This window comes from Neopsephotus bourkii, unplaced genomic scaffold, assembly GCF_033783945.1.
Source record: "Neopsephotus bourkii isolate Nb327-2 ecotype Australia unplaced genomic scaffold, CSIRO-AGI_Nbou_v1 NB_994, whole genome shotgun sequence".
In the NCBI taxonomy this organism is placed as follows: domain Eukaryota; kingdom Metazoa; phylum Chordata; class Aves; order Psittaciformes; family Psittacidae; genus Neopsephotus; species Neopsephotus bourkii.
The window spans coordinates 4,130,080-4,157,608 of record NW_026901486.1 but is presented as its reverse complement, the minus strand read 5'-3'; the positions used below and the strand labels follow the sequence as shown (position 1 = coordinate 4,157,608).

The following is a 27,529-nucleotide window of genomic DNA, read 5'->3' as shown; positions in this document are numbered from 1 at the left end:
CTGGCTTTCTGTCACTGTTCCTTATGGGATTAAGGCTTGCCCACAACATTTGGAATGAGAACACAGTTGGGTTCTTCTTTACAATGCTTCGAAAAACCCAAAACCAAAACAGTCTATCAACTTAGAGGTTTGAGAGAACTTATGAGAAGATGCTGAGTCTGTTTGTACAGTTCTTACTATTATAGTTCTCAGCTGTTAGTTGCAATTGGTGCTACACAGGATGAATAGGATAGCCACAGTGCAGAGAGGGCAGTTAGCTCCCTGTGTTGTGTGAGCTGAATGCCATGGTTGACGGCTGTGCTCAGATGCTGTGTGTAGGGTGCCTCTGGAAATGTATGGCTGGTTTACTGGCACAGTTATAGCTAAACATCAGTTTCTTTGAATTTAAAGAATAACCTTCAGATTTGATATTACAACACTTATGTGTGTTATAGTAGTGCTATAGTCCTAGCACTACTTAAATTTGTGAAATACTAGATGTTTTCTAATGTAAAAGAAAATAGGGAGCAACTTATGCTGGCTTCTTGTGACTTGCTTATTGTCATTGAGCTTAGGAACATGACATCAAGCAGGTGCTCGATGCAACAGGAAGGTAATGTTTTTTTGGTTTTGTTTGTTTTCTGGAGAAGTCTGAAAACAGAGGTGTCTTTTGGGACATTTTCTGGTTTGCTATTAAATGTTAAAAGAACATGCCTGTAGCCACGTAACCTCAAAGTAAAATCCAAATAATTGTTACTCTGCAACAAATTGTTGTGAAGATTACTTATACAAGCAGAAGCCAGTTTTTGACAACAAATCTCTTGTTAGGTCTCAAAATACGCTCTCACACCTTACATTTATTTGTCATAAAGGTAAAGAAAGCTATTTCTTAAAAGGAGGTAAGAGCAAAACTGAGGAGGGAGCAAGTAGACAAGGACTTTAACCAGTATTATAGAAAGGCAAGGGAGGGAAAGCAGCATGGAGCTGATGCCATGTGGAGGTCTGTCCAGGCAATCTGTTATTTACTTGCTCTTTGTTGGGCTTCTTCCTTCTGTTGTTTGCTTTGTTAAAACTTGCTGAGAAGTTGAAGACTGGAGGCTAAAGATGGCTTCTCGGGATGATTTGGGAACACTGCAGCATAACCAGATCATGCTGAAGTCTGCTTAGAGCTATGGTAATATTTATATTAAGTTTGCTTATGAAACTGTAGAAGGGGACACAGCAGGCTTTTTGAAAAGTGCAATTACTTAAGATATTGCCAAGCTAGAATGAAATTAAGGTTTTCTTTTGCTAATAACCAGAAGATGAAAGATAGGAAGTATAAGGAGTGGCATAAAACCAGTGAATGTCCACTCTTGTGCTATTAAGAAATTGCTGGCATGTCCACCTTAAACATGGTGAGAGAGCTGTTTCTATGCCAGTGACTTTGTAACTCTCTCAAGATGCCACTGAAAAAGTAGGTGTTGCAAAATAATTGTGTTGTGTATGTGAGATGAGCAAGCAGAGTTAAAAAGCTGTATTTCAGCTTTGTAAGGAGAGGCGTTCTGTTTCTTCAGTTCAGTATCAGCAACCAGTTCTGTCAGTTCAGTGCTTTACACGAACTTTTCCAGTGGCAACCAGCAAAAATTACCCCCTCCCCAATATATAAATCTTTAAATCTGTCAAAATCTGCCTTCAGCCTGGCTGTTCATCCATATGCTGCAGAATGCTGAAAGAACGGGAATGCAGCAATTTTTTAAGCTGAAGTATTTTACTGTGCTCTGGAATGTTGGATGTCGAAGATGATTAGCATTTTTGGGGATCTTCTTCATAGTTTATCATTACTTAATGCAACGTTTCACCTGGGCATATGCAAAGGAGTCCATATTTATCTTAGTAGGTAGTATGATGCTGGAATGGCAATGGCTAACGATACAAAATGGGATGGGGTTCATTTTCTAGCAGTTTACAAGACAGTTCCTCTGAGCAATTTAACCTTTCCTGTGCAAAGCAAACAAATGCTGGGGAGCCTTATGTGTAATTCAACATTACAATATCATTTTACACATAAACTAACTTTAAACATTTTTTTCCTCAGTGTGCTGCAGTGGTTCAGTAGTTTATTTTTAAAGGGAGCCAAAATAACCAGAACAGCTCTTTGTGGGTATAGAAACCAGATGTCAGGATTCTTGGAAGTGTCTGGAAGCCCCAGTACTGGTATTTGAACTTCTGCTCTGTGGGATTAGAGGGTCATTGTGTTCTCTAAATTTATTTTGCAGTAATTGTAATAGAAGTTTATACGTTAAAATATTTCTGGGTTTTATAGCCATGTACATTCTAATGTTCACAGTGTCCTTTTCACTCCTCTCTTCTGAATTCCTGATATTCAGAGCAACATATGTTGTTCTTGCCAGCTTCTTGATGAATACATAGCAATAATCATGACCCGCTAGGGGTTTTCATTCTAGTGTTGTGGTTTTGTTTCAGTTGGTTTTGTTTGTTCTTGATGCAAGAACATTGGTATTGTCTTGAATGAGGAGCTGCTGACATATAAATAACGATTAGGGTTTTTAGAATGCATTTAGCACATTCAGTGGAGCTGTAGTTACAGGCAGAGTGGAGTTTTAATCCCAAGCTTTTCAATCAGTCATGGGGGTGGAGGGAAAAGAGAATTCTTACCTTACCCCAGCAGTTTCCAGGAGATCCTTCTCTCTCTTTACTTCTGCCACTTTTCTGTCTGTATCACTGTCCTGCCGGTGTTTTAATCTTCATTGATACGGTCTTGATTCATAGACATCTTATACTTGGTGCAAAGCTATCTGGGCAAGTTTATGGCCTTGGCCAGCAAAAGCAGCACATTCATCTCTCTAGGAAGTGATAACTAATTTTTCTTGAAATTAACCTTGGTTCTTTACATCTTACCTGTTTTCCTGTAGGATTTTTGGGGATAATCCAAGGCTGCTAATCCACATGGAGTTTGGAAGTATAATGTAGAGTGTGTACTTTTCCACTTCAGTCTGATATATGTTTTTTCTGAGGAGAAATGACACATCAGCAGAGAGCTGCCTCAGCAGCCTCATCCTAGGGGACAAATGGGGGAATCAAGTAGTAAGAGCTTCCTTGAGTGAACACGGCTTGGCATAGTTAAGCCATTTGCTGCACAGAACTGAAAGGTTCTGAAGGCGATGTCTGCATATTTGGTGCCTGGTTATACCTTGCCCGTTGCAGAATTGGTCTTTCTACATTGCATTCATGGTTTTGCATGGGGCTGAGCAGCGTTTCTCTTGAAGAAGAGTAGTGTCGCTGGATATGACACTTGAAAGCAAGCTCAGATTCTTAATGCTTAGTTCTTAGGGGAATATGGTGTGATTTGACTGTACCAAACTTTGTTCTTCCTATGGACTGCTATGCATTACACTCTTTCCTCTCTTTTCCTGGGGTGCTGTGGCTGGTTATGCCTAAGTGAGATTTTTCTTGGCACAAGCTAACAGACAAACCTAAGAAATAGTCTGAAAAGTCTGCTACTTCTGACTCTCTTCCCAGCTAGGAACTGCGCTAGTTTTATGAATGGGGGAAAAAATCCTCAAAGTGTGTTATCCCAGTCTAGGTGGTGTTTCTGGCTTGTCTGGATAAGGGTCTAGAAACCTCCATATGGACTCAGTATGGCAGGTAGAAACATGAAGCAGTAAACTAACAGCTTAGTCAGGCAACCCAGACAGATTTAATTTCTTCCTACCAAGCATGTATATTCATATGTCTTCAAAGTATACAAAAGAATACTAGTGACTGGAATGGTAAACTTGTGATGATCTGTGATGGAGAAATAAGAGGTTTGTAGAATGCTCAGTCCTTTCTTTTGGCACTCCATGTTCTTTATACAACTGAAGTATAGATACTAAGATTTTAAAGTCTACTATTCTCTGTATTCCAGTGATGCTCTGACACTTTGAATTTGTCTCTCCCGATGATCATCTTATTTATCAGTTCTTGTACAAGGTGTGTTTAGTGGAAGGCCACATTGTTGAGTAGGTAACTTTCTGATTAGATTTTATTTTATGGAGTTATGCAAGCTGCTCTCTTGGGTTAGGGTTGTGTCTTCCTTAAGTCACTTCATCTCTGGCTTGTTTGTTTTGAGCTTTCAAGTAATTTTGAGATAAATAGGGCGAATAGTACAAAGCATGATAAAACCATATGTAGTGAGACGTGATGCAAAATGAAAAGAACTGTGCTTTACTAGGTTTTGTTTTGTTAGTCTGTTTTAAAAACTGCAAATTACTGTGCTTCATCCAGCTAAAATGCTGCTAGGGCCTTAGAAAAGCTCTTGTAGCTGAGGTCTTACCATGATACCACGCTTGGATGTCTTTACTGAAGAGGATCCTGTATTATGACAAGGGAGCTGAACTTTGTGTGTGTGTGTTTGCTGTAGGATTTCCAGATAAAATGAGGGAGTGATCCTTAGTATGTAAATATCTTAGGTGTTTACACATCTCATCAGGTACAACTTTATTATGGTTTTATTCCTTTTGCTTCATTAACGTAACTTATTTCTCTCTAGATATGCTAGCAATAAAACAGTATTAGGAAAAATAGCAGATTTTGGGGTGAGTATCCTAAACTTGGCTAGATGATTGAGAATACAGAATATCAGCCTTGAGTACAGTTCTGGGGTTTGGCCTGATTTTGAAAGCGGACACAGGAAAAACTTCATGTTTGACACGAATTCTTGTTTTAAGTGCTGTAGTGTCTGGGTGCCTTATTCCCTCTGAAAGAAATCTGACATTCTGGGCCCCATCCTCAGTTGGCATGTTCATGTTGCTTTTCATGCACTGTTGCTCTCAGTGTAAGTACTGTTTTTAGGAAGTGGTTTTAAAATAACCAACTTCCAGGTAAAACTATTCCCTGGAATATCCCTCTGTATTTTACTCTGTCAAATGCTTTCCAGCATGAATGCAGTGGTTCTTTGGTGAAGAGCAATGTGCTTTGTGCTGGAAGCGTGAAGACGGCTGGAACATTGACGAGTGCTGTGAAAAGGCTTGGAGGTACAATACAGGCAGATGTGCTTCTTGCACACGGAGAGAGATGTCTCAGCAAGGAAGACCAGTCTGCCAAAACAAATCCATGTGTGCTGTGGCTGCATATAGTCTAGTTGCATCTGGCTTCCAACAGCTTGAGAGAGACTTTGGGGTGTTCCAGAATAGGGGTGAGAAACTTGCTTTGTGTTGTTTCATTTGTATTGCTATAGCCTACTGTTACTGGTCCTGAAGCTGACATGATTGAGTGTGTTTGGTAAGGGCAGTGTCTCTTTCCAAATTGTAGTCTCCTGTGTTGAGTGATGCCTGTGGTGAGGAACACCGAGGCAAAGCTTTATTGTAGCATCATCCATTGCAAGCCAGAATAAATTCCTCAGCATGTGAAATAAAATGTACGAGAGTCATATTGTCTTCTACAATGTATTGCTACAGTGTAATGGTGCTCTGCTAGAGAGTTTTCCCATCTGCTGCCGAGGATGATACATGAGGAGGAATGTTGAATCAGTGTTGGCCTTGGCAGAACCCAAAAAAAGAACTTTTCCCTTTAAAATCTGACTTCTTTCTCAGTAAGTCAGGCTTTTTATGTAAGCATCTGCTCTTCACAAGTGCCAAGATCTTTGTGTTACATAGATATACACACACATATGTAATCATTAGGAAGTCTAGCAGCCTCCTGTCTCTTTCATGAAATTATGTCGTGGGAAATGAAGATGTTTGTAATGGCTCTTCTAGTAATTTAGCAAGTCTTACTTAACAGGTAGTGTAGTTTTTCCTAAAATAACTTGCTTAGCTTCCTTGAAATTGTCTTTTACAAAGACAATTGAGTATATACAGGAGCTGTTAATAGAATTTTCATAATTTAAGTTGCCTCATTTACTCTTGGATTTATCTCAAGAGACCTGCATTCCCCACAGCTTTACAAGTTAGCTTTGGTATTTAGTGCTCAGAAGTTACCAGTGAGGAGAGGGGCTGGGTTCACCCTGGAACTTCAGGATGCTTTTCAGGCATGAGGTTTGTGTTGGGCTTAAATCCATCTTTTCAGTTTAATTTATCTTTCCTATATTTGTCCTTTTCTCAACACTACTACAGGGTTTAGCTTCTGTCTTAGCCTGGGTGCTTTTGTTTGTCTTTTTCTTTTTGTTGTTATATCCTGTATTCAGATTTTTATTGCTTTCCTCATCACAGTGCTTACAAATTCAGTGACATATTAAACAAAAACTACTATATTTCACATCTGGATTTTGAGTCATTTAAATGCAGAAACTGCCTTTCTCAAACTGGTCTTTCTGAAACAATCTGTTCACATACCTCCTGGAAATTATTTTTTGCCATAACTTTGATTATTTTGCTATATGTGGAATAAATATGTAGATGCATATCCCCAAAATGAGTTGTCATGTTGTAACCAGTTGGTACTTTTACCACCTTATTGTAATCACACACACATCCCCTCCCCGTACTTAGTGCCCTTTCCTTCATCATAGGTTGGTCTGGGACCTGACTTGTCCTTAGACTGTTGTGTGTAGTAACATGAGCAATTGCAGTAGCTGCTTGGAGAGAAGTGTAGTGCCAGCTTGATTTACATTGCAATGTTTTCAGTCCATTTCAAAAACATAATTGTGTTTTACTGAATATAAATAGTCTTTGATACCCCTCCAAAATATATGCATATCCCCAAATTTAATCAGTTCCAGGCTATATTCTTCTGCCTGTCATCTCCAGTTGATAAATTCTGGACTTCCTTTTTCTCTCAAATAAATAAACAAAAAAAGTAAATGAATAAAAAATATCTCTCAACACATACTATAATTATGGATGTTAGTCATGATTTTGAATGGTGTTTGTGTTCCCAGTGCAATTTTGGGATGTGATAGCATCATCCGCTAAAGTTAATGTGTCTTCCTGAACAGAGCTTTAAATTGTATATATTCTATTTTTACCTAATTTGTAATGATTTTCTTTGTATATAATTGATAATTACAAATAATATAAAAATTATAATGAAGAAAACAAATGGGCAGAAAAAAATCTGAGTTCCATTATATTGACATGTATATTTGCAGTTTTAAATCTGCTCTATTTCATATATATATTTTAATAGGGAAAAGCAAAATAGCTTTTCAAGTTGTAAAATGCTCAGTTTGTGAGGAAAGTGTTGCCTCATTGGGTAAGTTGGCTTCTTGAAGGAATAACCTGAAGGCTTTTATTGTAAGACTTGATTAATTGCTTTGAGTGCGTTTGCAATCACTTGGTCATATAAAAGTGGAGGGTTTATGTGTAATAATGCCTTGAGATTCTTTTAGATTGCTGGTAGGCCCTGGAGTTCTGCAGGCATTTGCAGCCCACAGGCTTGCCCATGTCATACATACTAGGCTTTAAGGATTAAAGCAGAGCTGTGGCTCAGGGCTGCTGTAGCTGTAACCACTGCTGGCTGGAGCAAAACTGAAAAGGCTAGAGGTTCTGGAGCTAAATTCAGATGCAAGGCAGCTTGTCTCGGAGAGAGCAAGTAAGGGTAAAAAAAACAGATTCTTATTTCAGTAGGTTTGAACAGATGCCTTTCCTTCAGAAGGAGCTTGTACTGCCATGCTCGTGGCAGATCTAGAGGGGTCTTTCTGCAGCTCTCATCTTTGAACCTTTGAATTCAGGGGTTTTGATCATGAGTTGGTTTACACAACACCAGACTTGCTGGTACAGACAGGGTACGCATGTCTCATATGGGGAAAAGGATCCTTGCACAGGAGCCGGCAGGGGTCACAGAAAGAGCTTTAAACTAGGTTTGAAGTGGTAAAAACAGGCTTACTGGAGAGAAGCCCAGGGGCAGCACGCTGTTTGAGGGACAGTGTGCTAGCAAGGTCCTTCAGTCTGCCATCTCAGTGGAGGTAGGAGATGGAGATCCCTGCCGCAGCAAAGACACAAGGGTTGTTGATGTGTTAGAAACCACAGAAGCATCTGAGAATGGTCACGGAAGAATTAGGGCATTTCCCCTTTCTCTCCCCCCAAGAAAGGTGGTGGAATCACCACTCAGTAGTCCATCTAGGCTACTCAGTAGCCCATCATAATGTGCATCTACACTAAAGCCTGGGCAACAAATAGAAGGAGCTGGAAGCCATTGTGCAGCAGGAAAACCATGACATACTTGTTATCCCAGAAGCGTGGAGGGATGGCTCACACAATTGGAGTGCTGCAGTGCATGGCTATGAATTATTTTCTTCAGAGGAAAATATTCACTGCTCCTCAGTTGTAAAGCAATGAATAACTGATCCAAGACTGAATGTATGCTGGATCTTCTGTCAAATGCAGTATTCATAGTAAAACCAATTGAACTTCTTAATCTATTATACCATTGAAATGTGAGTTACAGCTACTCCAGCAAGTCTTCTTCCTTGAGGCTTTGGAAGCACTGGAATTCTTTGCCTCATTACATGTGAGGAAATTCATGAGTGTACCTCTGGTTTTGGTACGGTCCCCAGTTAGTATTCGTTTCTGGAGTCTGGCTGTGGTGTAGAGCAGTGCTGGCAGAGCAAGAAGTTCAGCAGAGGTGGAAGATGGTTACAGCTGTCTGCTGATGAAGGCCTGCAGTATGTGTCTACAATGAAATTGAAATGAGTTGTACATTTACAACTTAATATATTTTGCATTACTTCAGCATCCTTCATTTTTCAAAGATCCAATTTCTGCCCTATTTTGATGTCTCTAATGTAGGGCTGGGGTTTGTTGCCATTATTAAGTATAACAAAGGAAAACTTTTGAATCATATTCTTGCCAAAGCATTGTAAATATTACAGTAAGCATTACTGCTAATGCAGTTCTTTGCTTTTAACAACAGTTCTGCAATTAATTTGCCTCTTATCATTTAGCATACTAGAGAAAATAATTGACAATCAGAAGTTTGCAGGATGCATTTGGGGAGAACACAAGCATGTACAGCTACAATATGAAAGTGATATTGCGGATCAATAAAGAGTAATAGGCAATAGACTGCATATATTATAGCTTTTCTGAAAGCTGTTTTTGGGAATGTGGGGAAAGAAAGGCCTCTTCATTAAATAGGTACTACCATAATTGTGTTGGGTTTTTTTCAAATTTCCCTAACCAAGCAGCAAACAGGTCTGAGAAATTTGATCTTGCCAGAAGAGACAGGACATGATTTCTAAATCCTCCTGTGAATGACTAATATGCAGTGACTAGTGGATTATGGTGGGTGTGTTTTCATTTTGTTCCATTTTTCCCTCTCAATTAATCAATGTAGAACTCTCCATCTTAAGCATATAACAGAAAAGCAGTCATGTTTATATTTAAATTCTGTGTCTCGATTTAAAAGGAACTGGTGTGGGCAGCGGAGGTGGGGGATAGCTGAAGATTGGTGCAGCTTATCCAATGTGAATGCTGATGAGGAGAAATGGACAAACTAAACTTGTGTGCTGAGCTAGCACAGAAAATAGGAAGAGCTCTACAAACCCATTTGTTTCCCAGGAGAGATTTTCTCTGTGCGTGACCAGGAGACCAAGGACAGACCTTGAGCGTTGTCTGAAAAGACCCCGGAATGCCTAATTGAGCAAAAAGATTGAGTTCAACAGGGATGGGAGCAGGGGCACAGGGGAGCCTTCTCCCGTGCACTGTTATCTGGGTAGTTTACCATCTTCCAGCAAATATGTGCTTTTTTGTGTGTGTTTGAATATTTTTTTATTGTTATTGGACTGTTTCCAAAGTTTTTAGCATGGTTTCAAGTCCTCTGTGGTTCTGCTGTTGCTTTGTCTGGTCTTTTCTCCTCTCTCTTCTTTGCGTCTTCTGGTAATTTTCAAAGCTGCTACTCACTTCCAGGCATGTTTGGAGAAAGGTTACTAACCTCAATATCAAGTCTTTAAAAGTAATAAAGTTCCTAAAAGTTCCTAAAATTTTAGGTAAGTCCCTGCCTAAAACAAGGTGCAGACTTTCTGGAAGAGAGATGGTGTTAAATGCTCTGACTGCAGAACTGACTTGAGTGTATTCATTATCAGACAAGGATGGATCTCCACAGGACAAATATGAATTTAAGCTTGCCATTACCTGGAAAACAGAATAGGAAACCCACTTTGCGTGATAATGACACTCAGAAAGCAATTGGTTTAGATGATTTAGCTGGAATAGTGGAAAGAAGATCAAAAGATTTACTTACTCAGATGTTCATTTGAAGTTACTGTCAGAAGGCAAAAGCTGGGAAAAGTTTCTGTGCTGAGGCCTGTTTCTTTCATCCCTGGGCTTGAACAGATGCGTTTCGGAACAAAGTTCTGATGAAATCGTTTTGTTGCAGTGATTGATTGTGCTAGTGAGATGATGCCAGGGTAGTTAAATCCTGAGCATCTGGGAAGGTGTTCAACCCAAGCTTATTGAAAGCCTCCTACAAGGCAAATGAAGTTATGTATGAGTAACTTTGCACAGATGACTGTGCTTTTATTACAATACAGAACATGTCAGACTCATCATAAGCAAGTTTGCTGAGGCACAGGAAAATAAGGATGCTCTTTCAGTATGAAGAAGCCTGAGGAATGTGCTATGCCTGTCATTACCTGAGAAAAACTAGGGAGTAACTCTTACAGTTAGCAAGTTTGGACTAGTTGGAGTCAGGTTTCCCTTGCTAGGGTTTTGTCTATGCTCTGATCAACTAAAACATTTATTTCCTGATCCAGAAGCAAAATGCTATATATGTTAGTTCAAAACAGGTTGGTACTGATCAGCGAGGCAAAACTTGTGTTCTAACAGGTGTGGAAAGCAGGGGCATAATACTGGAACTACAGACCTGAGAGGGAAAAATCCTGTTGGGGTACAGGTGTGCTAAAACAAGGTGAAGCTGAAAAGAGGCAAAAGACTGCTGCAAAGCAATCCCTCAGCTGCAAACAAAGAGCAGTCTTGAGGGAGTTTTTGCCTGTTGTGTTGGTTTGTTGGTTTTGTGGGTTTAGGTTTTTATAGAAGCCTGATTCTGAACGGAAGAAAGGGTATAGCAAGCTAATCAGTAGAAAGACAGTAACATTGAGAACATGTCCAAGAAGAGGTCATTTTTTGCCTCAATGTTTAAGAATTGTTATAAATATTTAGATACATTGTTATAAATATTTAGTCATATTGTTATAAAAATTTAGATACATCCATAAGGCATGTTATAACATAATTATAGAGGGTTAAAAAGACATCTAGTTAACAAGTCGGGAAGACATGCAGTGTAGCAAGATGGGGGGGTTGCATTATCGGAAGCAGAATAGTGGGTGCCTCTTCCAATTGCCACACCATTTCTCTGTGTGTGGGGGTCTGTAGATCTGGAGCTGAATGTAATGGATCAACAAGCCCAGGGAGCTAAATTGACTGTTTCCCTCTTGATATGTAACAGATCACTAAAAATATTTTATGTAATGCTTGAGTTCAAATACAAAAATCTAGACAAATCCAAAGTAAAATAAATTACAGGAAAGCACTTTGAGAGTGATTTGTCCTTGTCAATATGTATTCTAAAAAGCTGAATTTGCTGTTTCTATGTAAATGTTTGTTCTTTAAACTTGATGTTCTTGCAGCAGGTGAGAATGAAATGTAATTATCTTAAGGTCAAACTCTGAGATAATAGCTTCAGGAGTGGGCTTTTGCGAAGTGTTCTACAGGTTCATTAATGTGGGTTGACCTTGGCTGGCTGCTCTCACTCCCCTTCTCAACAGGCCAGTGAAGACAAATAGGATCAGAAAACTTGTGGGTCAAGATAAAGACGGGGATCACTCACCAGTTACCTTCATGGGCAAAACAGAGTGAATTTGGGAAGATTAATTCCTTGCTAACTAAAAATAGCCTGCCATTGGCTGGTGTGGAGGTAGCATTGCAGGGGAACCACTTTTCACATGGAATAAGCGGCTGCTCTGTCACTTCACACACCTCCTTAGCATGTTGGCTTCCCCATAGCAAAACCCCTTCCTATTCCTGAAGTCTATCGTCTTTCCTAGAAATCAAAGCTGTGGTTCAGCTGCAGGGCACTCAGCAGGGTACATGTCCGAAAGCTTAACTAATACGTGTTCAGCACATGCTTATGTACAGCCCCAGAAAACATGAATTTGAGCTCACGCTCTTCTGGATTAGGATAGAATTATAGAATCATTGAACGGTTTGGGTTGGAAAAGACCTTAAGATCATCTAGTTCCAACCCCCCTGCCATGGGCAGGGACACCTCACACTAAACCATCTCACCTAAGGCTTCATGTTATATTATTCTGTGGGGAAATTGAAGAACTGAAATGCGTTTGGGGAGAGTGTGCTAGTACTGCAAAAACTCCTCCACCTGAGTTTTATTGCCCAATAAATCATGATCTCACTATTTTTTTCCTTAAGGTCCTGCTAGGGTTTTATTGTGCTAGCAAGCTGTTGGCCTGTCTGTCTTGCTTGTGTGATGATACTCTGTAGATAAACACAGAGTAGCTGGCAAAGCCTTAACCAGGCTATAGCTTTTCTCCCAGTGTTTGTTTTCTGTATTCTCATGACCAATTACCAGCTGTCATATTCATCGGAGTCCTCTTTCTTTTTTGCATGTGCAACACAGTTAAGACTTCATTACATTCTACAAAATATGAATGTTGAGGGAATTTTTTCTCTTTTTAACTTAATGGACAGCACTTCAGGTAGTCTGTGGATTAAAAGGGGGAAAAGAAAACCATACTAAACCCCTAAACCAAATCAAAAAGCCCCCATGACAATGGCATCCTTGAAGTAGCAGATTCCTCTTTCAGTTAAAATGAAGAAATGTTTTTGCTACTAAATATTGACATAAGAATTTAGCTATCAGAAATTTTGGATCACCTGCCTGTTAGAGAGTGATTGTTTCTTACTGTTACTTACAGTGGAAAATTATAAGGCCCTGTCCAAAGGAAGGATATGAGTACATTTGTTTACACGTGAGGTGAAAAATGAACTGATGGAACAACTTGCTCTTATCCTTTTCTGAAGAAATGCCTTAAATGTTTGAACTTGTCATCTGGCAGTTAAGCCTATTAGTGTAAATGTGACTAGTATAGTTAGTTTTCAGTTGGATAAGTCTGTTATTTTTCTCACTGGCAATGGATAAACTTGGGACTTCATGACTGAATTCTATTACTTTTGAACAAAACACTTTTTCCTTCTGATAATGCAATGTAAATCTTACTGAAGTTTAATTAGCTTAAAACTAGCTCCATGCACATCAATTGTAAGGTTTAGAAATGCTATGTTGCCTCATATTTAAAATGCTCAGGATCTAATTCTGCCTTGTGCACAGAGCACATCAGTTCATACAATGAATTGTTTTATGAAACATTAGGCAGCATTTCTGTACTCTGCCGAGTAGGATCAAGTTCCTAACCTATAGCCTTTCTGAATTCTCATCTCAGAGAGTATGCTTTCACATGTGAAGTCCCTTTTCTGATTTCTGTGCTGTTCAGTAATTGTTTGCATTTGGCACTGTCTAATGGCAACCATTTATTTCAGGGAATGGAAAGTTTGTGGTTGACCCTCTTTATCTGAGTATGTGACAATGCTCTCCTTTCCCCCAAAATGTAACAGATTTAGACTAAGAACAACTGGGCCCTCAGTAATAAAGATTTCTATACCACCCTTTCCCTTCCCAAAGGGAGATTAAAGGAAGCTTCATAAATGAAAGACAATTCTACTGATGTGAGTGCCATGGCCTTTCTCTGCAACTTTTCACTTCATCTGTTCGAGTTGTAGCAGAACCGTCCTGGCTAAGGAAGGTTAGTGTCGCGTGGCATCTCCTTCAGTTAAGTATGGAACATGGACATCACCCAACATGGTCCTGTGATTGTGAATGCAGTTGCTGCAGTGTGTAATAAAATACATGTACTTTAAATGTACCTTTTACCATTACCAAAGTACTACGTGAAAAGATACCCCCATGGATGTAGGTTTGTTCCGTTGTCAAAAAGCAATCTGGCTTTACCATCAGCAAAATGCACATAATTAATGCTTTTCTGTATAGTTTCTTTCCATAGGGATCAAGACAGGCTTTCTGAGCATGTGGGGGAGACATAAATGCTTAGTGCTGGAAAAGTGCCAGGGAACAAGGGAGATCTGGAGCCTTCCATCTCAGGTTCATGGATTTTATTTTAAGCAGGGTTGGGGTTTCACTGTTGTTTTGAAGCCTGTAGATCAGCAATTAAAAAATGATGAATATGATTTTTCCAGAGGGTGACTGACAGGCATCAGAAGACAGTTATATCACTAGCTGGAATCTTGCTCATCTGCATGGTTCCTTTGCTTCTGTCTGTTCTTTGGCCTCTTTGGGATGATGATGTCTTTTTCTCTTTTTGTGGTGGTAGGGGCTCTGTTCCTGTAGAAGAAAAAGCCTGAACAATATCTGTACTTCTCATGGAAATATTTCCCTCATGGAAACCAGGGGGAAACGTTCCCTTTAGTGTTCAAATGATGGGCTGCTGTCAGTTATCCTTACAAAGTGATGCACAGTTTGTGTTACTTGAAAAGCAGTACTGATACTTAGAAGCTGCTGTTAAAATTCATGGAAAAGATGGTGGCAGTTTTGTTTCAAAAGGAGGAAATCCTTTCCAAGGAGCACCCTTATTTCTGGAAATGAGATTTTCATGGTGATTAAATTCCAGAGTTATAGTTTGAGGTTGATCTGTCAGCACCCTGGCTTCTCATGGTAGCATCAGTTTCAGTCTAGCTATTTACTTCTCTCCTGCATTGGTAAGTCTGTGCTATAATTTCTTCCTTTCCCAGTTAGTTGGCACTTTTTAGTGACAGCTTCTGGTTTTCATAGAGCAGCTTTCTCACAAGATGCGAGAACAGCATCTTTTCATCTGATAACAAACCGAATTAAGGAAGTTGTGGTGATTTGCTTTAAATGGTCCCCTGCTAAGAGATTTAGAGTTTTTGCAGCTTCAGCTTGCCGGGGACCATGTAGAACCGACACAATTAATCAAAAGATCATGCTACTAATACACACCAAGCATAATACAGTAGAGAACTCGACTAAAACTTCTGTTCCTCCAGTTTAAAAGATAAGCCACATGGGAGCTAAGTATCTTTTGTTTTGCTTGAGACAAGCCTTAATCAGCTGCCTCGTTTTGCTTCTGCAGTGCAATTTAGTTGCTTGTAAATCAGCAGTCATGCTTTGCCACGATTCCACACATAACCTCTTGCATTTTTGTTTAACAACTTTGTCTTGAAAGTTTAATGAATGTGGACAAATGCTGAAGGAAAATGTAAAATCAGAAATAATAAAAATAACAGGGTAGGGGAAATGCTGGAGGTTTGAGTCTCTCTTTTTATCATTCAATTTGAATTTTGTTTGCTTCCTTGGTCAGCTGTCACAAGCTTTATCCTTCTCCCTTGGAACTATCAAGTCTATAGTGAAGACATTATTCAAGACACTAAATTTTTGACAGCTTGCGTTTAGGCTACTCAGCCTGCTTAATAAATGACAACCTTAAAAGGATTAAGAGATGGAAGCTTATGGTTGGAAAGGCTCTCTATTTTGTAACGAGTGCCTGTTTAAAGAAGAAAAAAATCCCTAACACTTTCGTTACTACATTTCGACTGCTTGAAAACGTGTTTTATTTCTGACTTCCCTCAGAATTTGGGTGGTGTGAAGTAGTATAATGTGGGAAGCTGCTGGGCAGTGTGACGGCTCACAGCAATGTTAAAGGTAGCCTTAAATTCACTATGTTCCTGCCCAAACAAGGCATGTATGAGCGGGTGTCAGTGCCTCTGTTCTCAGTGAGGATTGTTGTTTCATTGAATTGCTGACTGAGAACCAGTTCAACACATAACACTGAGGGCGTATTTAGCATCACTACTAAGACTGAATCTTTTTCCTTCAATCTTATGGTACTAAAATATTTACAGTAGTTAACTCCTTGATTCTCTCAAGTGTGGAGGATGTATACTGTTCTCTAAAGGTGTTAATATTCTTGTTCCTTTTCGGGGACTAAACAGTGTTTAGTGCAGGTTTTAATGTTGTACGATGAAGGATTCTTCTGCAGGGCATGTGTCTTGTGGAGACTAAAATAGGGAGTTTAACAGTATGTTGTGGTGCCTTGTGTTGAAAATTTTTTTAGGCAAAAATAATTTTTTGTTTGGTTTTTTTTGGTTCCCCCCCCCAAGTACTCCTGTTGGCATTTATTGTGCTCTCACCACTTCTGAACCCATGTTGCTGTTGGCAGAGGTTTGCTACTAATCTTTGTGTGTGATCACAGACAGCTCGTGTCTTCTGGCCTGGTGCTACAGAAGGGGGGGGTGTGTGAGGAGTGACATTCAGCTGTCCAATATACCTTTAGCCACCTCTGTTAGTGCTTTAAGCCCTGTGGTTTGCTAATGGCAGCATTTCTGATCCCACTGTATCCCTGTCCCCATCCCTTAAAGGCAATGTTTTTTATCCTTTCACAGTAGTGGAAATATTTTGGGTTTCAGACAGAAAATGTTATGGTTCATAACATATACTTCAGTATACACTCAGTGTTTTCTGTCTTTGGCTGTGTGTTGCATTTGGTGATGTTTTTTAAAGTGATGTTATCTTCTGTTTTGCTGTTGACTAATTTCTTCACTGCATTACACTTGTTTCTGTTGGTACATGTTTTGCTCTGATGTACTTATCTTGTACATCTTCATTAGTACTAATTTAAAATGTGTTGCATCATAATAATCTCTAGGTACTTCCTACTTCTTCTTTAGTTTATAAAAGCAATGATTTCTTTGTATCTAGCAGCTTTCTTTACCTGGAAGGTCTTTCCTATGTTAATGGACTTTTTTTTCCAAGTCTCTAACTTGCTTTCATGCAACTTGGCCTTTATTTTTACTGGTTATACACATAACCTGGTCCTTCTAAAAGTATTCTATTGTTAATTCTTAAAGCACTGAAGAACAAAACAGTTTCAGATACTTTGCAGCTCTTTTCTCTAGTATCAGTATGGGTTTGTTTTCTTCTAGTGACAGTTCTAATTCCCAGTCTACAGTTAGTATAGTCTTAATGTTTCTCACACTGTGATTAAAACAGACTGATTTTACTTTATACACATCTCCTACAAATATCATGTATGTTTTACTGACTACTAAAGAATAATGTGCTTATCTGAGCCCATGAATCTACCACCAGGTTGCTGGCTCCTACAAAATCTGCTCTCTCCCTCCTCCCACTTGTACCTCCACTCTTTAACAGTCAGAATTCATATTTCTCCTTGCATGCACACTGATCTGTTATTTTTCCTGTATTTTGATGAAAGCTTTCATAGGCTTCAAAACTTCCAGTTATTAATATTTAATAACAAGAAATTCTTATGGGATAAACTATTATTGATATGCATCATCAAAAGTATTGACAGCTTTCTTTATTATTCTACTCTCTTATTATAATTCTGTTTTGCTTTAGTGTAGCTCAAAATTCATTGTGATAATTCTGTTCTTTCCACTTGGAAGACTTGTTTTTGGAAGACATTACAGTTTTCTGTGTAATCCCTTATGTAATCCTGTTACATGCTTTGTGAAGTCTTTACATCTATTCATCCCTGGCAATGTACATTCAGTACCTTCCCTTTCTGTGAGTTGATTCTTTTGGTCCAGGTAGAACTGTGCATCATGTTGTAGGGGTTACCACAGTGCTTGATAGATTTGGGTGTTTGCATTTGTTGGGTTTTAACTTGGAAAGCCATTTTGTTCTTGTTTTGCCTAGAGCTGAAGTATACTTTTGTTTAATAAACAAAACATGATTCAGTTGTTTGTTCCACCAGATAATTATGCCACAAGTAGTGAGAACGCCGGGATGGTTTTGGAGATGTGGTAGCTGAGTAATGCCCTCAGTTTGTTATGCGAGAGTCTGCATAAAGAAATTATTTTCCATGATGCCACACTACTCCTCGGGCTTACATGTAAAAGAAAAAATAGCAATAAAGAAAGTTAGCTGGCACAGAGTGTCCAGAGGAGCTGTGGCTGCCCCATCCCTGGCAGTGTTTGAGGCCAGGTTGGAAGGGGCTTAGAGCAACCTGGTTTACTGGGAGGCATCCCTGAATGTGGCGGGGGTTTGGAACTGGATGAGCAGTAACATCCCTTCCAACCCAAACCATTCTGTGATTCTAAGGAGTGTGTTTTTATTTGTAATATTGCACAATGTAATACTGTGTATTTCTTTGTCTTCAATACAGAGAACAGACCCACAGCTCCTTGCTCAGTTCTACTATGCTGATGAGGAACTAAATCAAGTAGCAGCTGAACTGGACAGTTTGGATGGAAGGAAAGACCCACAAAGATGTACGCTGCTAGTCAACCAGTTTCGCTCTTGTCAGGTAATCAAAACGGCACCTTTCTGACTTCACTTGACATTTTTGCATACATGAAATACGTTACATTATTATTGTATTAGTTTTTATTGTCAAGTCCCTTTAAAATGAATCTTTGGTACATACATGCTCTTCCTAATTTTAAAGTGTATGTTTTTGAAAACACTATCCATAAATGAAATCTACTACATCTCACTTAAGAGTGTTAATGCATTCCCTTAAATAAGAACAAACATCAGATGGCTTGTTTCAAAACTTCAGGCAGCATGAAGTAGCTATTTCTTTTGTAGCTGCTCAGCTTTCATACTTCATGAATCTGATGGCTTTTCCTCAATAAATGAACAATGTGAAGACAGCTGGTAGCTGTGCTGATTTTACAGAAAAGAGCATTATCTGCTTCTTGTGAATAGTCTTGAAAATTAGTGGAACTACTGAGGAACCAAGCAAAAGAGTGCTTTTATCTGTAGATTATTTGAAAAGTAGGAATCTGTCTGTAAGTTCCTGTTGTGAAATACAGTTCACCTAAACCAAAAAGATGGCTGAGTGTCTTTGAAACCATGGCTATGTTTTGAGCGAGACTTGAAGGGAGAAGAATTAGAGCAAAGACCAATGCAGCCAAGTCTAGCTCTCTAATTTGGATGGTTTTGCAATTTCATTAATGTCTTAGTCTTCTCTGGGATAGAGATACTTTTCTTCCCAGTAGCAGGTGTAGTGCTGTATTTTGGATTTAGGGTGAGAATAATGTTGATAACACACTCTTTTAGTTGTTGCTAAGCAGTGATCAAGGACTCTTCAGCTTCTTTCTTATTAAACTGTCTTTATGTCAACCCACAAATTTTACCCCCTCCCATTCATTTGAGGGGCAGGGGAGTGAGTGAATGGCTGTGTGGTGTTTAGTTGCCTGCTGGATTAAACCAGGATAATTTATTAAGTAAAACAATTCAGAAATTGAAAAAGCCTTGAGGAAAATACAGCTTTCCTGTCCCACTGTATGCCATTTGACACCAAGTTTTTTAATAATAAAATCCAAATTTTTGGAGGTAGAAATTTTTGCGGTACACTTGGTACTTGCACAGATGCTTTGATACTTCCTCTCTGGCACACCCAAGAAAAACACTTTAAACCAAAGTAGGTTCAAGTCCAGAATACACCATATGCTCAGCTGGTAGGAGGATTTCTGTGTGAAAACTAAACACTTGCTTTCAGCTCAGGAGAATTGGAAGTGGAAAGACCATAGTAATAAAGATTCACTTACATCTCCACCAAGAAAAAAGAATGGCACTTAACTGTAAAGGATATATTTTGATTTGCCTCTTTCTAGAATTTCTTAGTAATCATCAAATGTACCCGACTTTATTATGGGGAACAATTTCATCACTAATCAAGTTAAGATGAGTTGGAAGACCAATGCTTTGATCACTGTAGCAAATATTCACAGCAAGTTAGCTGAGTCTGTTGGAAAGAGAAAAAAAAAGTCAGGTATTGCTTGCTTGCAAGGAAACTAAAAAGTGCAGGTTTTTTTGAAGAGCACTTAGAGAGTGTTCACAGTCAGTGCATTTTTGTCAATCAGTTTTGATACTTCTGTCTACTTAGAATAACTCTGTAGACTGTCCCTAGGAAAAAAACATGGAGTTTAAGGGTTTACCAAACTGGAAACTGCAAGTTTAGTAACAGTCAATATTCAGTAATTGGGAGGAATAAAGGTGAGAGTCATCTTAAAGGTCATTGACTTTAGTCTTCAGTGTGATGGATCAGCTTTACCTAATTATTTGTGAAAAGTGACTTATCTGACTTATGCATATAAATCTCCAGTAATGGACATTCCACAAACTTTCTAGGCAAGTATTTTACATTCTATTTTCTTAGAAAAGGCTTTTTTAACAATACTGGTAGATGAACAATATCATGATACAAGATAATCTCCTTCTTTGCTGTCTTATCCCCGGAGATGACAATTTATTTCTGCAGGTGCACAGGCTTTCTGGTTTATTTTTTAGTATAGGCAGAGCTGAGGAGCTGTTTTCTTTAAAACATAGCTTCTCTGAATGTTTCACCTGTAGGAATGCAAGAAATGCAGGCTCCAGTAGCTCCTTGGTCAGTTTGTTTGGCTTGTTATATAGTGACTCACCACCCCGTGACTTAATATCTTCTGATGCCTGGTAATTTCTTCTTTTCATTTGTGAAGCAGATTGCTGTTACTAAAACAATCTGCTGCTGGAACTGAAAGAAAGGATGGAGATGGGTTTATTTTTCTCATGTAGCTATTTTTGAGATGCCTAATTTTCTGCAGAATAGGTCAGATCATCGTCAAATGTCATGTCAAAAATGGCTTTTTGCTAATTAGGACTTAATTATTTTGTGGTACGCTGTGTAAAAGCGATGGGGTTTGGCTTTTCCTTTTAATAACTTGTCATGTAAATGCCAAACGAGGAGCAGCAGTATTTTAGCAAGGATTCAGAATGTAGGTGTTGACTAATATTGCATAGTAAGGCGGAAAAATCAGTTTTAGACCAAAGTATGGTGAGGTTTGAGGTAGGTTGAGAACTAACAGCTAGTCCTAGGGTTAAACTGGTTCTAATGGAAGGTCATGCTTCTGAAAGTAGGAATAACAGCTGCCTTGTGCAGAACTTTAGTGACACCTGCAACCACAGTCACACAATTCTGAGACCTGTTTTTAGTTAGAAATGTACTCTTTCTGATTTTTCCAGCAATGCATTTAAAAAGAAACTTGTGAGCACATGATGTAGCTCACCAGACTCCTAGTCTTTGCTTGGTTTCTTTTTTTTTTTGTTCTTGTTTTGTATTCAGTTTTGATCCCCACTGTACAAAAAAGATGTGGACATGCTGGAGAGAGTCCAAAGGAGGGCCACAAAGATGATCAAAACACTGGAAGCCTGCTGTATGAGGAAAGGCTGGCAGAAATGGGTTGGTTCAGCCTTGAGGAAAGAAGGCTCAGGGTAGGCCTTACCACTATATTGCAGTATTTAAAGGGTGGCTACAAAGAAGATGGAGACTTGCCTTTTGCAAGGAGGCACATGGAAAAGATGAGGGATGATGGGCACAAGTTACTCCTGGAGAGATTCTGACTGAACGCAAGAGGAAACTTTTCACAATGAGAACAGTCAGCCATTGGAATAAACTCCCCTGCGAAGTGGTAGATTTTCCAACGTTGGATACCTAAGACTCAGGTTCTGGGCCATGTTGTATAGACCATGCTTTTGCTAGAAAAGATGGACCAGGTGATCACTGAAGGTCCCTTCCTACCTGGCATACTATGGTATGATTCTATGTATTACTAAAGTTCCCAGATTATTGCCAGTTTTTACCTCCATGAAGTTTATAGGCATAGTCTTTCTATCAAATTTTAGTGTTTTCTATGAGCAAAGATTTCTGGCATCCCTGTCCTTCTGCCTTTTTGTCTGGTTTTGAAATTACCTCGTTGTTCCTGAATTTCTTAATTTCAGATTTACTGATAGCTTACTCGATTGACAGATGTTTTGATGTTTTGTGGGAGGTTTTATGAACTAGAGAACATTTATTTGTAAGTTTTATTAACTAGAGAAATGTCTTTAAATTGGTGTTTGGTTTGTTGTTGTTTTTTTTTTCTGAGAGACCAACAAGTCTTACAAACCGTGATTCTCTTTAGAGAGAGGTTGTATTTTATTGGCTCTTAAGCAAATCTGAAGAGCTGAGTTTTATGTCTTTGTCTATTCTTCCAACTTTTGGTACTATTGTTAGAGCTCCATGTTTACTGTAGTGCATGAACAGATTGAGACAAAAGGACTCTGCCTAAATAAGGTATTCTGTTTTATAGTAGACATACATACATACATCAGTATTACTCAAGGCAAGTTGAAGGTATGGTGCATTGGGGCAGTGAGTTAGAACTAGATGATCTTTAAAGTCTATTCCAACACAAGTGATTCTGTGATATGCAGAGGACTTCAGTTTTGAAGACTGTTAACAGTTCTTTAGTAAAGAACTGCAAGTCAGAATGTTGGTTTATGCTGTTCTGCCTTAATACTACTTGATGATAAAAATTATACTTTTTACAGTAAATTAACTTTTCAAAACTTCCGGAGATCTTGTAATTTGGATTTCAAATGCTGCGAGTTAACTGTATATTATGATGCTAAGTAGTATATATTCGAGTAAAAATTAAGGTAATGAAATGCTTTGCTTTTTCCTTTTCATGTTAATGTGTTATAACACTTCTTTCCAGTTTTGATAGCCTAGTATAAAAATGACATCTCTTTTTTTACTTGGTGTTTGCATGGCAGTGGTAGAACATAACATACTACTAATAAAGTATTTTGCATTTGTCTATTTAATACTAGCTGACAGAATAAAACACTTCTTCCTGTACTGGTTTCTGTTAAAATGAACAGTGACTTAAGTGTGCAGGTGAAAAGCTATGTAAGTTTTTCTTAAATGAAAAAAAGGATAGGTAGGATGTCATACTTCAGTTTGTTGAAATTGGTTGATGGTAATAGAGGGAAAGGACATTTTTTCATAAGCATATTTACATCAGGGAATCTTGAGTAATATGCAGTGCTGGTTCAGCTCAGTTTTGGTTTGAAGTATTTTTATATTGGTGATTTAATAAGGTGTCATTTTCTAAGTTGCTTCCAACATTACAGGGTATTGAAGTAATGGTAGGTTGTGTACGCTTTTTAATTAATCACCTGCGAATTAGTGATAATTCTTTAAATGGATTGCTATTTTCTCATAGATTAATATCTACGAGATACTTGAGTTGACAAACTGGTTTAAGACATGTAAGCTACTTAAATGGAACTAGGTTTATTGTTACATATTACAGAACTTCATTGGTTTTGTTTAAGAGGAAAGAGTTAAAAAAATCCCTTTGTCTCTAAAGCAGAGTTTTGGTTAGGACTTCACAGGTGACTATCAAACCTGTGCGTAAGTACTCGACATTGTGGGAGCGGCACCAGGATCATAGTACTTGCTGTTTCTGTACACTGAGAATTACTTCTCTGCGTATAGTAGCGAGGTCTTAGAATAGCATCTAAGTCAGTTCCCAGCATGGTTTTATCAAAACTATTCCTTGAGTTGCAGATTGTTGTCTTAGCAATGGGTAATTTGAGCTGCAAATGTGCACTAGGAAGGAATTTTCTCCTGTTAGGGGACTGAACTGAAGTAAACCATGGACTTGCCTGGCTGTATTACTCTGGCACTGTACTGCAGCACAGTAAAATGGGGAATCTGTGATATTTGTGAAACATGACTGTTTCTGTCTCACTGATAGCAGTGATTGACACTGTGGTTACTGTTGGTATATTATACTGGCTCTTCATTCTTTTCTTGCTATTTGCCTGCTCAGAAAACACCTCTCGAATTGCTGCAATTGGCAGTCCTGCATTTTCAAGTCAGCTGTCAGCAGCTTGTTTGCTGTAATATTAAGCTTCAAATGTAGCCTTTAGTGGGTTGCTTCATGCATAGGTCACTCCTCCGTATAGTGGGTGAGAAGCAGACACCTATGAATCTGAACCTCCTTATCTATCACAGTGTTACTTAATATTGTTGAGGAATTGGAGCCCTTAGAGAAAGCTAAAGCATATTTCAGTGTTGTGTTGTTATCACTTGTCTGTCTCAATTTCTGTAGCAATATAAAGTACGTGGAGAATGTTATCAAAAATGCTGTGTTTCAGCCAGACATCTCCATAGTTTTTCCAGTTCAATTTAACAACTGAAAGCATCGCTATGAAATGAGTTGAGAGTCAAGTGTCAAAAAAACAAAGTTTTGCCCTTATAAAGGAATATGTGTTAGAGTGGTTCAAACCTACAGACAGAAGTAGTTCATGGTAGAGTGTGGAAAGAGGGTGAAAATGAGCTGTGGGAAACAGTGAGTAAAAGGTAGAATGCTGCTGGGAGCCCACCTGGGAAATGTCCTTTGTCACAAAGGTGGGATGCTAAAATCATAGAGTCACAGAATGGTTTGGGTTGGAAGAGACCTTAAAGATCATATGGTTCCAGTGACTGCATTTAATTGCATGCAGACTCCTGTGGGAGAATACTATCTTGGGTGGTAGGTAATAGTCATCCATTTAGAAAATGAGGTAATAACAGCAGAGCAAGATTCATATTTTATGTGTACTTCATTAAAAACAGTAGGGATTTTTAGCTGTTTGGTTTTGGTGTAATTGTTTAAAGTTTTATTCAAATTAAGAAAAAAAAAAATACAGTATTTTCTTCTTTTGAAAGAGAACCTGGCTGTAAAGGGTCTTCATTTCTGAGTTTATGAACTGTTGTAACATTCTATTTTGAAAGATAAAAGGAGGTTTCATTTCTTAGAGCATGATTATCTGCCCTAGATCATACTTTTTATACTAAGAAGAATTGACAGGTTGGTATCTTGATTGAATGTTGACATAGTAGACCTGGGACACAATGGTGTAATTCCCAGAGCATTCAAAGGCTAAATGAGGACAATGGAGCCAGGTCATTTTAAAACTGGCTTTTCTCAGCATTGGTATAGTATGAGACTATACCAGATCCAGTTCCATAGGAATTGATGCAATGTGACATGCCTGACTGTTAGGGGCTTTATAGTTCTTCACCAGTGCCATCAGAGGATTGCTGTCAGCTCTCCTTTATTGTAATTTGCTACATTTTAACATTTTCTTTTCACTGTTGCAAAGAAGGATAAATTCTAATACCAGCCCCTGCATTGTTTATGTAGTCTCATGACTTTAATCTGCTAAAAATTGCCTTTTCCTCCACATACAGGTGGTAGCACCACATTAGCAAATTTAACAATACCTGCAAATGATTTATTTGGTGATATTTCTGTACTTGGGGATTAAGTCTGTTTTCTTCTGTTGGAAGCTTTTTCATTTAATTTTTCTTTAATGCTGTGGAAGTAAGATAAGACAGACAAGGCAGCAAATCATTATTTTTTTTCAAGACAGCTCTTAGGAGAAGAATTTAATTTTCGTTGTGACCTTAATGTTAAAATAAAGGCTAGCTCTTTCTGTATGAACTAATTCATGAATTATTAACTATTTCATCTATTTTCAAGAGATATAACAGCATTGTAATAATATAATAACTCTTGTGTATATATTTCAAATATGAATAATGGATTATTATGACAGCTATTTTGTGGAATGTTGTGCAACCTTGTTTTCTCTTGTGTCAGGTTGTGATAAGTTTTCATTAAATAAAATGATGCATTTAGATGTTTATGTAGATACATAGCTACATCTGCATATATTCTGCACTAAGTGCAACAAGGACTTCTACATATTGGAATGAGGGATTACAAATACTTGGGAGTTTGAGAGAACAGGTGAATTTTAGACTGCTCTGTTACTGTTAGGATGTAATTTAATGCTAAACTGAGTGGTTGGAGTTCAAAGTGTTGGAAAGAAAATAAACTTACCCATGCGGGTAGCTTGTTCAGTCATTGTAACTTTATGATTAGACAGAGAGGAGAAGTTTAAGTAGTTCAGTCATAACTCCAAGTTCCGTTTGTGATGTAACAATACAGTGACTGTCTTCTGTCTCAAATGCAGAATTTAAGACAGTCATGTAAAAACACAGTCATTTTTGAAAGAATTACCTGTATTAGGAAGTATTGCTTGTAATATATGTATTAGTATTGCTTAAAAAATTTGGGAATGGTTGATGTGAGAACAGCTTGCAGTTGGAGAGGAGGCATCGGATGGTAGGCTTTGCTACTACAGGCTTTTCTGACCTACCTGAGCATGCAAAAACTTCCCATTACTTAGCACATGTATAAAGGCTTCAGGAAATAATGACTCGTGTGAAATGAACTATGCAGGAAGTGTGCTATGTTGGTTAAGCATGCTTACCTTTTTCCTTATGCCATCTGCTCTTTCCTGCTGGATTTCCAGTTTCTAAAGGAGAGTGCTATTTCTTCAATGCTTTTTAAAACAGTGTTGAGGTGAACAGCAGCAGTATTACCCCCAAGTACACAGTTCTTCCCGCCATGAAGCAAATAAAACTAACTTATATGCTGATACTGCTTGTTCCATAGCTCAGAAGAAAGCCTCAAATTTAATTGAAAAATGTAGTGCTCTTGATACTGCCATATGATGTACACAATATAAATTCTTGGGTTTACCCTGAGAATACATTTTCGGTTCTCAAGGTTTCTGTGCAGGAAGATTACTTGAGCAAATAACAAGCAACAGATATTTGTATTCTTTGATTTCTTAGTTACCCCAGGGTATCTGTACTACTGCTAAAGTTGCTGCTGTTCCACTTACTCAAAATGGATCAGTAGTTAATGTAGAAATGTAAGTGGTCTTTAGGCTGGAAAGCTTGTTGAATTGATTTGTGCAACTGAGGCACTGAAACTGTTTCAATGACAATCTCTTGTAATTTTTGCCTTGAAAATTGTTCCCATACTGTAAGAAGGTCTTATTATTTATTGTATTTTTTTGTTTGGTTTCTCTGGCTAGGTCTGATGTAGCATCATAAACAGGTAAGGATGAATTCCAGTGGGCTTGCAGAGCGATATCTACTTTTGACTTGTGTGGTAACTGGGATTAGAAAATATTATACACTTTCACACATTGCTACAAACTTCTGGCCTCAGTGTCAGCCCTGTTTATTATTTGCACTGTTGCCCTCCATAGGGGTTTTGCAGATGTGACTGGAAAATAATTTAACCCTGAAGCTGGAATGTGAAGAGTTCTGTCTGTAGATCTAATTAACACATTTGTGGTTGTTTGGCTTATTCTGCAATGCAGATAAGCCTGAAAGTACATCATATTTTATAACTGAGAAAAGAAAACTTTATGGGCCCTCTTAACAAAGAAGGCAGCATTATCTTTATGTAAATTTTTAGGAGATCCTCTATGAACTCATTTAAAAAATACAGATAGTAGAAATTATCCTGGGCATGAACATTCTGTGTTAGAATAGAGGTATTTAAAGATCTAGGCTCTGCATTTTTGAACTAAACTGTTGTGGGCCCACGGAACTAGTGAATGCTCCATCCCTGGCAGCGTTTAAGGCCAATTTGGATGGAGTCTTGGGTGACATGGTTTGTGTTGTGTCCCCCCCTGCAGGGGGTTGGAATTAGATGATTTTAAGGTCCTTTGCAGTCCTGACTATCCCATGATTCTATAACTCTGTTAGTGGTATAATACCACATTGGCCTTTATCTGTTGTCTGCAGCTGCAGAACTGCAACATAACTCTCTCAATTAACTCTGTACTCAGTGAAATCAAATTTTCCATTGTTTTTTCATGTAAAGTATGT

General features: G+C 38.4%; 1 protein-coding gene across 4 annotated transcripts in view; it reads left to right on the top strand.

Annotated features, from left to right (window-relative positions):
* The window catches only part of ZFYVE28 (zinc finger FYVE-type containing 28), a 150,350-nt gene that overhangs the window by 57,285 nt on the left and 65,536 nt on the right, over positions 1-27,529 (top strand). For all 4 annotated transcript variants that reach the window (XM_061359833.1, XM_061359835.1, XM_061359834.1 and 1 more), the window contains exon 2: positions 18,140-18,280. In XM_061359833.1, coding sequence (XP_061215817.1) covers positions 18,140-18,280 — 141 coding nt within the window. The remainder of the gene's footprint in view (positions 1-18,139; positions 18,281-27,529) is intronic.